The 10,914-nt window shown below is 41.7% G+C and overlaps 2 protein-coding genes across 3 annotated transcripts; both read left to right on the forward strand.

Annotated features, from left to right (window-relative positions):
- Window positions 1-220: 220 nt before the first annotated feature.
- Window positions 221-7,770, forward strand: nfe2l3 (nfe2 like bZIP transcription factor 3). Its single transcript, XM_032535162.1, has 5 exons — window positions 221-1,141; window positions 3,168-3,248; window positions 4,682-4,795; window positions 4,979-5,435; window positions 5,534-7,770. The coding sequence occupies exons 1-5, from the start codon at window positions 626-628 to the stop codon at window positions 6,307-6,309; spliced, it is 1,944 nt and encodes a 647-aa protein (XP_032391053.1). The 5' UTR covers window positions 221-625; the 3' UTR covers window positions 6,310-7,770.
- Window positions 7,771-8,562: 792 nt separating this feature from the next.
- On the forward strand, window positions 8,563-10,892 carry cbx3a (chromobox homolog 3a (HP1 gamma homolog, Drosophila)). 2 transcript variants are annotated; one of them, XM_032535164.1, is made up of 5 exons: window positions 8,563-8,750; window positions 9,524-9,683; window positions 9,894-10,047; window positions 10,214-10,308; window positions 10,611-10,892. In XM_032535164.1, the coding sequence occupies exons 2-5, from the start codon at window positions 9,532-9,534 to the stop codon at window positions 10,735-10,737; spliced, it is 528 nt and encodes a 175-aa protein (XP_032391055.1). In that variant the 5' UTR covers window positions 8,563-8,750; window positions 9,524-9,531; the 3' UTR covers window positions 10,738-10,892. The 2 variants fall into 2 exon arrangements, with proteins under 2 accessions (XP_032391055.1, XP_032391054.1); XM_032535163.1 differs by having other exon boundaries at window positions 8,600-8,871.
- The last annotated feature ends 22 nt before the right edge of the window (window positions 10,893-10,914 follow it).

Genomic DNA, 10,914 nt, shown 5'->3' on the forward strand with positions numbered 1-10,914 from the left:
TGAATGTAGGAAACAAACACAACAAAAATCTATATTTGATTTTCTGACGTGAAATCAGTTTAGTTTCTGCTACTGTTTCTATAAATAGCGTGTGTTTGTGGTGGGGGGTTGGCGACTTGGAGAGAGTTCTCAACTGTCCCTTACCCTCATTGGTCAAAAGTACAACTGACATTCTTATTGTCCAATCACAATGTGTTACGGCCAGCGCTTTGGGCCAATCTGCATGAGCTATGCAAATCCTGGAACGAAGTTTCCCCAGTAGCAGCACACACCACGGTGACAGCATTTAGCTTTTCAGATGTTTCGTTTTCTGTTTAATTAGCAACGTTAGGAAGGTTCTGATAGTTAGGTGCCGCCGACGAATAACTGAAGAGCATCGTTTTCGCTATGTTTGCGCCAAGAGGTTCCCATTAACCGGTTATTAAAGCTGATGGCTCACTGCTAAGAGCTAGCATAGCTATCTAGCTAGCTAGTAACGATTTCACCGGTACGGTACAGGCGGACCTCTTTGTCTGACAGGGGAAGGCGTGCTCTTTTGTTAGCCTTTTCCCTTTGTCCCTTCGGGAAAGAGGAACTGTTGGGTCAGTATTTCGCAATTATCTGCAGCTCTAAAAGTATTTAGAAAATGCAAATCGCGAAAAAATACCTCACAGAAGGCCTAATTCAGTTAACGATCTTACTCAGTTTGATTGGAGTTCGTGTGGATATCGACAGCTACCTAAGCGGCTATTATACGCCTCTGATAGAGATTAACTTGGGTCCTAGCTCAGCCTACAGCCAGACACCCTTTCATAATTTGAGAGACACTCTTGACGGATACAGTGTGCACCCAAAATGTCCCGATTTGGACAATTTCTTTGCAAGTCGCCGGCTACTAGACGAGGTGAGGACCCTTGGCTCACCGCGGTTCCCCACACAGTTGAACGCATGGCTGGTGCACCAAGTGTCTGCCACTGACAAGGCTGACTGTGGGCCTTCAACCAGCAACAACACTGACACCAACTCAGGGCTAGAGAGCCCCGGGGACGAAGTCAGGAATGACAGTGAGCACCTGCCTGACAGTGGCCAAGAGGTGTGCAAAACAACACCTGAGCTCGGACAAAGGCCTTGTAGCACTGGAGCCTGCGGGTTTTTTAAAGAGGCAAGTGTGTGTGTGTGTGTGTGTGTGTTTGTGTTTGTTTGTGTGTGTGTGTGTGTGGGAAAAAAAATGTAATAAAGTTAAACCGAGTTTGCTGCTAACTAACCTATGTGACCAAGACGGTTGGTTGCCCAGCTATCGTAATTGACTGACTGAGGTGGAGAACCAGAGTTAAAACTTCCTCACAGAACAGCTAATGCTATCACTAGCTAACAAGCAGCACCTGCTGACACCAGCCCATGCTATGATGGGTGTGCAACAAGTAACTTATTTTTTGTAACATTTCCTTGCGCACCAGGAAACGACACAATGTCATAACGATCTGTTGGCAAAACTTGAAATGTGCTTTCACTTTGACTTTGGATGGCACCACCAGTTGCAATTCAGAGAATCAGTATTTGCTTGGTTAGATTTAAGGATGTGCATCATGACAATTTGGTAACTCAGTTTTTAAACAATACCTAACAGGTCTACTTAAACAATTGACTTATCTATACAACTAGTTTACACAAAGAAAGTCTAGTTAGTTGTACAGCACTACAAGTATTCATCCGCCATGTCTGAATAGTCAGGACAGTAGAATTAACTTCACAAATAAGACCCTAACAAGACCTGTGTATTGTGTGACCATGCAGCTGTAAAACTTTCACTCAACTCCACTCACTTGTCATTGTTAAAACACTAAAAGTGAGAATAATTAACCAGTTAACTGTAATCTGTAACCGCCATTATTTTTTTCAGATTTCTCTAATCTCACTCAGACCTTTTATATTCAACTCTGCTAGTGATCCAGTTTTTCTAGCTCGGGGTAGAAACAGCTGCTTTGTGAATGTTATGTCCCGAGGACAGTTCATGTTGCCAAATGTGTAACCTTATCCCCTTTCTTCAGACTCAACCAGCAGCTGTGGGCCTTGAGAGGTGGAGAAGTGAGGCTTAGACCCACACCCTGTTTGCTTTCACAAAAGCGGTGGTCCATACTGGAACACTGCCCCCTCCCAGGGTTCTTGTTCTCATGGATAATGTGATGTTGACACATGGACAATGTTGACACATGCTTTTTATACCTTACCCACTATTAAATATGTATATGTAAAAAGGCCCGTTGATGGCGCAGTGGAAATGACAAATGCTTTTGGTGTGGGAGATCCTGGTTCGATTCCCACTGCGATACAATACAATGTGTCCCTGAGCAAGACACTTAACCCATAGTGGCTCCAGAGGTGTGTGACCGCTGACATATATAGCAATTGTAAGTTGCTTTGGATAAAAGCATCAGCTAAATGACATGTAATGTAACAGCTTAACTGCTTAAAGGGTAAGTTGTTTTTTTAGTTTTATTTTTTCATAAGAAATATAGTGTTTCAAATGAGAGGACCGCAGCTGTGATATTTGAAAGTAATAATCAATACTTATTTACATTCACTGAGCCATTTGCAGATGGAAAAGCTACTCCAGTAGAAGTCGACAAGCTCAGACAGAGCTTGAGCAAAACTTGGTGAATCAGGAGTGTCTTACAACATCTAACTGGGTTGGGTTCATCTCTGGGAGTAATTAGCAAAAATATTAGTGTGTATGTGTGTGTGTGTGTGTGTGTGTGTGTGTGTGTGTGTGTGTATGTATATATATATATATATATATATATATATATATATAAAAAACCTCCTAAGCCCCACTTTCATACACAAATAGAGCTGCTAATGCACAATGTGCTAAACCCAGTTGATGGAACAATGAAAGAAGTTAGGGTTGAATGTAGTCTCTTCAGGCGGTTTCTCTTTCCTCCAGAGTCACAACAACCGCTTATTAAACAAACCTTTTTCTCAATCAGAACATTTGTTTTTGACATTTCCTGAGCTATCCAATTATCTGCGATAGTGGGATTTTGGAAACCAGAAATGTAATTGTCTTTTAGGTCTTTGGATTTTAGCCAACAAATTGACTATTTTATCTCTTTCCCCTCTCTTTTCTCCTGAATCTTTTCCAAACGGGTCTTCCCCTTCTCTCCATCGGCCTTTCTTTGACTTACCAGGAGGAGGATGTTAAAGTTAAAGAGGAGGAAGAACCCGTCCCACTTACTCAGCTGGCTCACAGTTCAACACTGGAACAAGAGGTAGGATCCTGTTTGTCACAGTTGCCTTCATTTGTCGCTGTATATTGTTGAAAATGTTGCACATTGCATCAGTGTTTTAAAAAGTTCCAGTTTACTAAAACGTTGCTATACTGGTTGTCTTTTAATAGGAAACAGGTGCGTCACAATACGCATGTCATGCATGGATAGGTTTTACAGTCGGGTGGCAGTGTTTAGAATTACATCATACAAATGACATTTTGACATGACTTTTACACTCGTAGTGCTGTTTTGCTGAATAGTGTAAGATTAGGGACATAAGGGACAACCCGACAATTACTGTATGTCTCACAAGGAAAGACTTTGTGTTTTAGTTTCCTTTCCTAATGTTCTATACAGCTATCTTTTCTAGAGGATTTAAGAGTATATTTATGCATTTTCAACAGTTTTTCTCTTGTATTTTTAAGCTATATACTAAAGCATATACTGTGGTATAGTTTCAAACTCTGGCACGAATACTTCACGTTTGAAACATTGTATAAACATACCACTAAAGCCCAGTTCAGACCAAATATGCCAGACAAAACCGCTTTTAAAACGCTGCAGGGAAAAGTTGCATTGGTCTGAACTGGCCCGTCTCAGCTCGACTCAGCTGGTCAAGTCTCCAGAGGCTGGTTTTAGATCGCGAGGAACGTCACCTGTTTCAACAGCCAGCCAGCTACAAACTATAGAAATAAATGATCCATAATCCATTTTTATTTCTATGTTACAAACGAAATGGCAGTTTTACACAGGTTCAATGACCGCCTGCAAGCATGGTATCATTATGTGGTCGAGAGAGAGAGAGAGAGAGAGAGAGAACACAGCAGTGGATCACATAATTAAAACATTGTTTTTGCCAATTCATCACTAGCAATGCAACTGTAGCAAGCCTCTCACTATCACTTACCTTATCGACAGTCATAATTTGACAAAACAAATAAAATATCAAATTACAAAAAAGCCTGCAAGTCAGAAGTACAAAGAGTCGTTGCCAATTGCGATTATTTTTGACTGATTTACTATGATTCACAATATTTGAGGGAAAGATCAATTTTTTGGATCATCATTTTCATTGGAACACAAATAAAAATCTACTTTAGTCATATAGTGTGATTTTTGCAAGAATCTGTACCAAACAAAGATGTTTTCCTTTAGTCTGTAGGGTTTGTAGGCCCAGGACGTCACTGCAGCCCCACCATACTTCATTCACAATGGTTAGACACGTATTTTGCCTTTAACAAATAATGCGCCAGACCATGTTGCAATTTTGTTAAAATTGTGATTAATTGTGCAGGCCATAAACTGGCAGGTTTCAGAGCGTTGCAGACTGGCGCGTTGCAAGTTTCCACTCGTCTCAACTCAAATCTCTGGTCTGAACTTGGCTTTACTCTGTCCCTGCGGTATTCTATGTGTTTTGTTTTTGCCTTTTGCAGAGTCTGCTTGAAGGCATCACTGCACTGTCTGATCCAGCACGCCACCAACCTCCTGCCATTGATATTGACCAGCACTGGAGCAATTTACTCTCTCTGTCTGTTACTGACCTTGACGTAAGTGCTCTTCTCATGTTCCTGAGAAGCCTGGAAATGTATTTTTTATGAATCATAATAACACTTTGCAGAGAGTAATTCAGATGGATCAGTATGTTACAATGGAGAGTTTTTGCGTCCTGTTCTGATCTACATGTTGTGGAGGTTTATCAGATTTTGCTAAAACGTATGTCTGATGTGTAGGACTTGGACTCCCTTGTTACTGAGCGTCTGTCAGATCTCGGCACAGACATCACCAGCGCCATCAGCCAGGATGTCAGTTTGCATGACGCTATGGTGACCAGTTCTGGAGCATTTGGTGTGGCGTCTGAAAGAGTTGAGTCCAGGCCAGTCACGCAACAACAAAGAACCCTGTTACGACTGGACTCGCACTCGGACGCATCACCAGGCATGGCAGTGGGTCTGGCTGCTCTTCCCTTTGCTACAGTCTGTAATTTAACTGGAAATGTGTCCTCGCATAGTGCACTGGGCGGCTGTCTGGATGAGGCAGTGTTCGACCAAATCAATCAGCTAGGGTTGGAAGGCCTGGACACCCAGCTGATGGGCTCTCTCGAGAGCATAGACCCACAGGTCCTCGAGGACTTGGACTCAGACTCGGGTCTCTCCTTGGAGAGCAGCTCTGGAGGTCCAGTCTCCCCAGGTTGGTTCAAATCTTTACTAATACTGGCCCTGGCTTGTGAAGTCTATACATTCTTTGTTATACACACTAATACAATAATGAACTTTTCCTTCATTCAGGCTCATCCGAGATGTCCTCGTCATCCAGCTCATACTGTGAGGATGAGTGTGGAGCTACAGGCTACAGCAGTGAGGTGGATTCTGTCCCCTCAAAAGGCATCATGGACTACAACACAACATGGTCACCAATTGATCTGAGTGAGAGTGTGTGGCATGACCACAGCTACTCATCTGCTGCTTTCTTCAACCAGCCATCAGTAACCCTTCCTCACAAAGGTATTAAAGAGGAGCCTCTCAGTGAAGATGATGAGGACGGGCCAAGGTTTGAAGACAGGGAGCTAAGTCGCGATGAGCTGCGCGCCCGTGCCTTGTGCATTCCGTTCTCTGTCCTGCAGATTGTCAACATGCCGGTGGAGGAGTTCCTGGAGGTCCTTGACGGTCATGGCTTCTCCCCGGAACAGGTGACCCTCCTGAGGGATATCCGCAGACGGGGAAAGAACAAACTGGCAGCGCAAAACTGCCGGAAGCGCAAACTAGATGCCATCACAGGGCTGCAGGAGGAGGTGGAAAGGTTGCATGTGCAGAGAGGAAGGCTACTGAGGGAGAAACAGCTTACAGCCAAGACAATGGGCGCTGTGGGCCAGCAGATAAAGCAGCTGACCAGAGACGTACTGGCCCGGCTGAGGGACAACTCAGGACGGCCCCTGAACCCAGAGAGATTCACCCTGCAGTGCGGGGCTAATGGGAGGGTTGTAGTTCAGCCTGTAAGACGGCCTGCTGTCTCCACATCAACAGGCAACAAAACGGACAAGAGGAAGAAGGAGAAAAAGCAATGATGCAGTATTGCCAGCTGAAACTTGAGCATCTAGGTTTTTGGATATTTCTGAACTTAGTTGCCTGACTTTGGTTTCGGGATCTCCTCTTTTGCAAAAGTGCGTGTGGATTCACCACTGTTTGGAGCCTAAATCAATAAAAGCTGCAAAAAGAAAAACTCAGAACATAGATAATTAAAATCTCTTTAAATAAGATTTCTCATGTGGGAAAACGTAGCTTACACACTGGACATTTTTTGCTTATTGAAGATGGACAAGGCACCACGGGCAGTTTAATGGATCAGCTAAGCTGCTGGAGATGCCACCAGTCTCTTGTGCCTGTTAACATTAAAGTTGAGTCATACAAACGTAGACAACCAGACATGTCTGTCAACACGGCCAGCAGTGTGCCACTTACTGGATAGAGATCTCATAGGGAGGATTATGTTTGTTTGTTTGTTTGTTTGTTTCCATGTAATCTCGCCTCTCAATATATCCCTATTTAGTATAAGCAGAAGGTTGAAGATTGTATTTATTAAAGTTTCTGAGGTTCCTGAAATGCTTATATGCATTGTGAGACTGTCGAGGGCAGTATCTTTTTTTTCATAATGGTAAGTTTATCTCAGTGAGGAGAATATTGGGACATTGCCTGTCTAAAGTTTACAGATTTGTTTCAGATATTTAAAGGCATGTATTGTTCAGTAGAAATTCGTACTGAATGTTGTTTTCCTTATGTCTTAACGACATACAATATACCAATGATTAAACTGACAAGGCCTTAATTTGCATTGGATAAGTGTTTTGGTTATTGTGTGAGGATCCACAGATGCACATTATCATAACAAAAATGTTTTTTGAGAGGCTACCATCTAATTTTTCTCAGTAATATTGAAAGATTCATTTCAAGCACAATTTTGCTTAACCCTTTTATTTCAGTTACATAAGCGTTTTGGCAAGATTATATTCTACCTCACGCCTTAGTTTGTTATAGATTTTGGCTAAATAATACAATTTGACATTTGAAATGAAAACTTAAATGCACTAATTAATTACAAATTGTTCATTATTCAAATGGATCTAAACCATCCCATTTCCTGAAAAGTATACAATCACCAACTCTTACATTATTAAATGTCATGTGGATGTTGCTTTTTATATATTTGCTATTATCTGAGAGTTAAAATAAGATTTGCCAGTCATGGCCACACATCTTCATACAGTCATCTGAGTGAATGAGTTAAATGGAGAAAGGTGAAGTAATGGTATAACTCATGAAGTATATCTTCTCCCATTCCCTCACAAATGTGTTTTTAATTTTCTGGTTTGACAAAGAGTTTACTTTCTGTTTGTATAAATTTCAAACTGTTTTTCTTTGTTTATGGGTGCAAATGTTTTGGATTGCATGGTGATTGACTGTTGATGTATGATTTTGCTTAGGAATTTGAAATGCTTTTGCTGACAATTGTTCTTTCTGATTTAAAAACAAACAAAAACAGCCTGTCTTGTTTTTGTGTCACTGTTTTAGGAGCACAACTACACGTCTTTGAATAACCAGCATTGATAGCAGGATATCCACAAGCTAAATTATGCTTTTAGATGAGGGACCTGGAAAATGATTTAGTCCGAACAAAGCCTTCAGTAGTTTAAGATCTTACAGCCTTTGGAGGACTGAGGGCTTACTCTAAATAGCACATTCCAGTGTTTTTTTGTGCCTTGGACTTTGCAAAACCGGTTGTACAGAGAGATGCTTTAGATGCACATGTCTTAAGCAAATCAGAGGTAAACGGAATCAAGCAATGGAAGGGAGGGAATAGCAGTGGTTTCTGTATAAATTTAAATAAAGTCAACTCAAAATTTAGAAACAGGTAGGTCAAGAAAATAGGGTTTTAAATAAATGGACATTCCTATTTAAACTGCACGCTTTAGAAAGTATCCAGAGGGGTTTATGTGAACATTTCAGGTCCAACAGGTCTCTTGTGCATGCAATCATGGACTGTAATAGGTAGGCCTATTTATTTATAGTAACCAGTGTTTATTGTAATATTTTTGTTCTATTTGTACGTGCTTGATTGTTGCAGTACGTTGCTTAATGCTGGAATAACTCTTAATATAATAACATTTATTGACTGTTCAGTGTAGCAAACAGTTTTCTTTTTATTTACTCAGAGAAACATGATTAATGGAGCTGTTCGCTGATGCACATTCCGAAGCTGAAGGTGGCGGTAATGCAAGTAATACGTTGGTTGTCAACTGCAGTTAAAACCCCCAACGAAGAAGAAAGCACGCGGCCCAAACGCAAAGGTAAGTGAGTGAAGATCAGTTTTCCTTCTAGGCTCCCGTAGAAGTAGAAATTCTACGACTAGCTTTTGGCGCCTCTACCGCCCTGCAGTGCTGCAGACGAGATAAAGCCAAGGCTGACCGCGTGTTAAGAAGGCATCGCTGAAGCCGTTCCTGTTGTTTTTAGGGTGCGTATGCAGTAGTAATCTATTTTATACGCTGCATCATAATCGATTGACCCAGGCAAGCTAACGGTAGCTTTCTTTTGCAACTTGGACATTGTTGCAGGCTACGCGGCGTGCGCAGAAAGTGAGCCATTACGTTACGTTACCACAACAATATTAGCTAGCTAGCTATAATGTTACCATTTAACTTAGCTAAGGCTGAATACATCATCACATCGTTGGTGTTTGCTAACGTATCTCAACATATACTGCAATGTTTTGACTAGCTAAGTCACATTAATGTCAGCTAACGTTAGATAAAACTAGAATTGTCTAGCTATGTCAGGGTTTTGTTGCATCCCTTAGGCCTTGAGCGTTTTTATTTTGGCGAGCCTGGCGTTATTCGTAAATTGCATATTGGAAATGTTAATGCTAGCATCGCTAATTTAAGTAGTATCTTCTTAAATTAGCTTATTTATCTTTATCAACCGCCACTGTCTGAAATACTAGCAGCTAAATAACTTAACAGTTGGCACGTAGGCTATCATACGTAACGTTATATTGGCATTTCCCTGGCTTTGGATATATTTGCAAATATGTACGTTAACGTTACCGATAATTAAGTGTATCAGTTATTGGGCTACAAGAAGTTTAATATAGGGCAGTTTTGTCTCACTTTTTTCCCTTCAACTCAATGTGGATAAGAGCAATATCTTTATGCATGTCCATGTGAATTAGTTGAATGGCATTGCAAAAACCTTTTTTAAAACTGTTATCACAATCCTTCTTGTTTTTAGTGCACAACATGGGCAAGAAGCAGAACACCAAGGGTAACGTGAAGAAGGATGCCCAGGACGCACAGGAAGAGCCTGAGGAATTTGTTGTGGAAAAAGTACTTGACCAACGTCTGGTCAATGGGAAAGTAGAATTCTTCCTGAAGTGGAAAGGGTTTACAGAGTGAGTTCCTCGGGACACCTGCCCCCTGCTGAGCTGGAAGTGCTTCCCTGGTATGGGGTTGTGCCATGCTTTTGTCCATAGCTTTTGGTTGCATGAATAAGCTGCCTTTCTGCATAGAAGCAAGTTAGTTAACTATGTTGTTGCATCGCAATGGAAATGTGTCTTATTGGATGTTTTGTGCAAATGGTGACCCTCTCCCTGCTCATTTAGGGCTGACAATACCTGGGAGCCAGAGGAGAACCTGGATTGTCCAGAACTGATTTCAGCATTTTTGGAAGCACAGAAGAACGTTAAGGAGAAGCCTGCTCCCGTTAAGAGAAAGGCATCAACAGATGAGCCAGAGACTGAAGCCAAGAAGAAAGAGGTGAGTTCATTGACTGTTTCGCATTTATTTTAAACCCACACTGGGGATCCTTCACATTACAATTTCTCCAAATTCTGTAAAATGATAAAGATGTGTATGTAAACATTCCCGTGTTGTTTAGACCACCCAAAAATGAAAGCAAAGCAATTGTTGTCACCACTTGTAGGCTGAGAAACCACGTGGCTTCGCTAGGAACCTCGACCCAGAGCGAATAATTGGCGCAACAGACAGTAGCGGGGAGTTGATGTTCTTGATGAAATGGTGAGTACAGAAGGAAATAGTTACTTTATGTGCACACAGCTCATTTATATTTTTTTGCACTTGAGACATTCAGTATTCCCATCACTTCATCCTTTATTACTTGTGGTGATACTCCTGGTTTTGTTGTCTCCCTCAGAGATAAGTAAGATGTACGTTCAGCCATGGTACTGCTGCTGTAGCAGAATTTTCCTCAAGTTTTTTTAAGTACTGTCTAACCTGAGGGGGAAAATGATATGATGAAACAAGGGTCCACAGTTGCTGTAATGTTTTTCTCCCCCTTTCCCTTTTTTGTCCTTCTTTAGGAAAGACTCAGATGAAGCAGATTTGGTCCCAGCCCGTGAGGCCAACACTCGCTGCCCTCAGGTGGTCATTTCCTTCTATGAGGAGAGACTGACATGGCATTCCTGTCCAGAGGATGAGGCTCAGTAGAACTGTCCTGTGGTCTCTGCAGTCCCTTGCACCCTTTTCCTCAGGATTGAATGTTCTCCTCTGGCTTTTTAGTTTTTGCTATTTTAGTTATTTTCAAAGATGTTTCAACCCTCGCATTGTATGGCTGCGGAGAGCTGTGTTTGTTGTACATATAAGCGGAACTGATTGGGGGGGGGG

Source organism: Etheostoma spectabile, chromosome 14, assembly GCF_008692095.1.
Source record: "Etheostoma spectabile isolate EspeVRDwgs_2016 chromosome 14, UIUC_Espe_1.0, whole genome shotgun sequence".
Classification (NCBI taxonomy): Eukaryota; Metazoa; Chordata; class Actinopteri; order Perciformes; family Percidae; genus Etheostoma; species Etheostoma spectabile.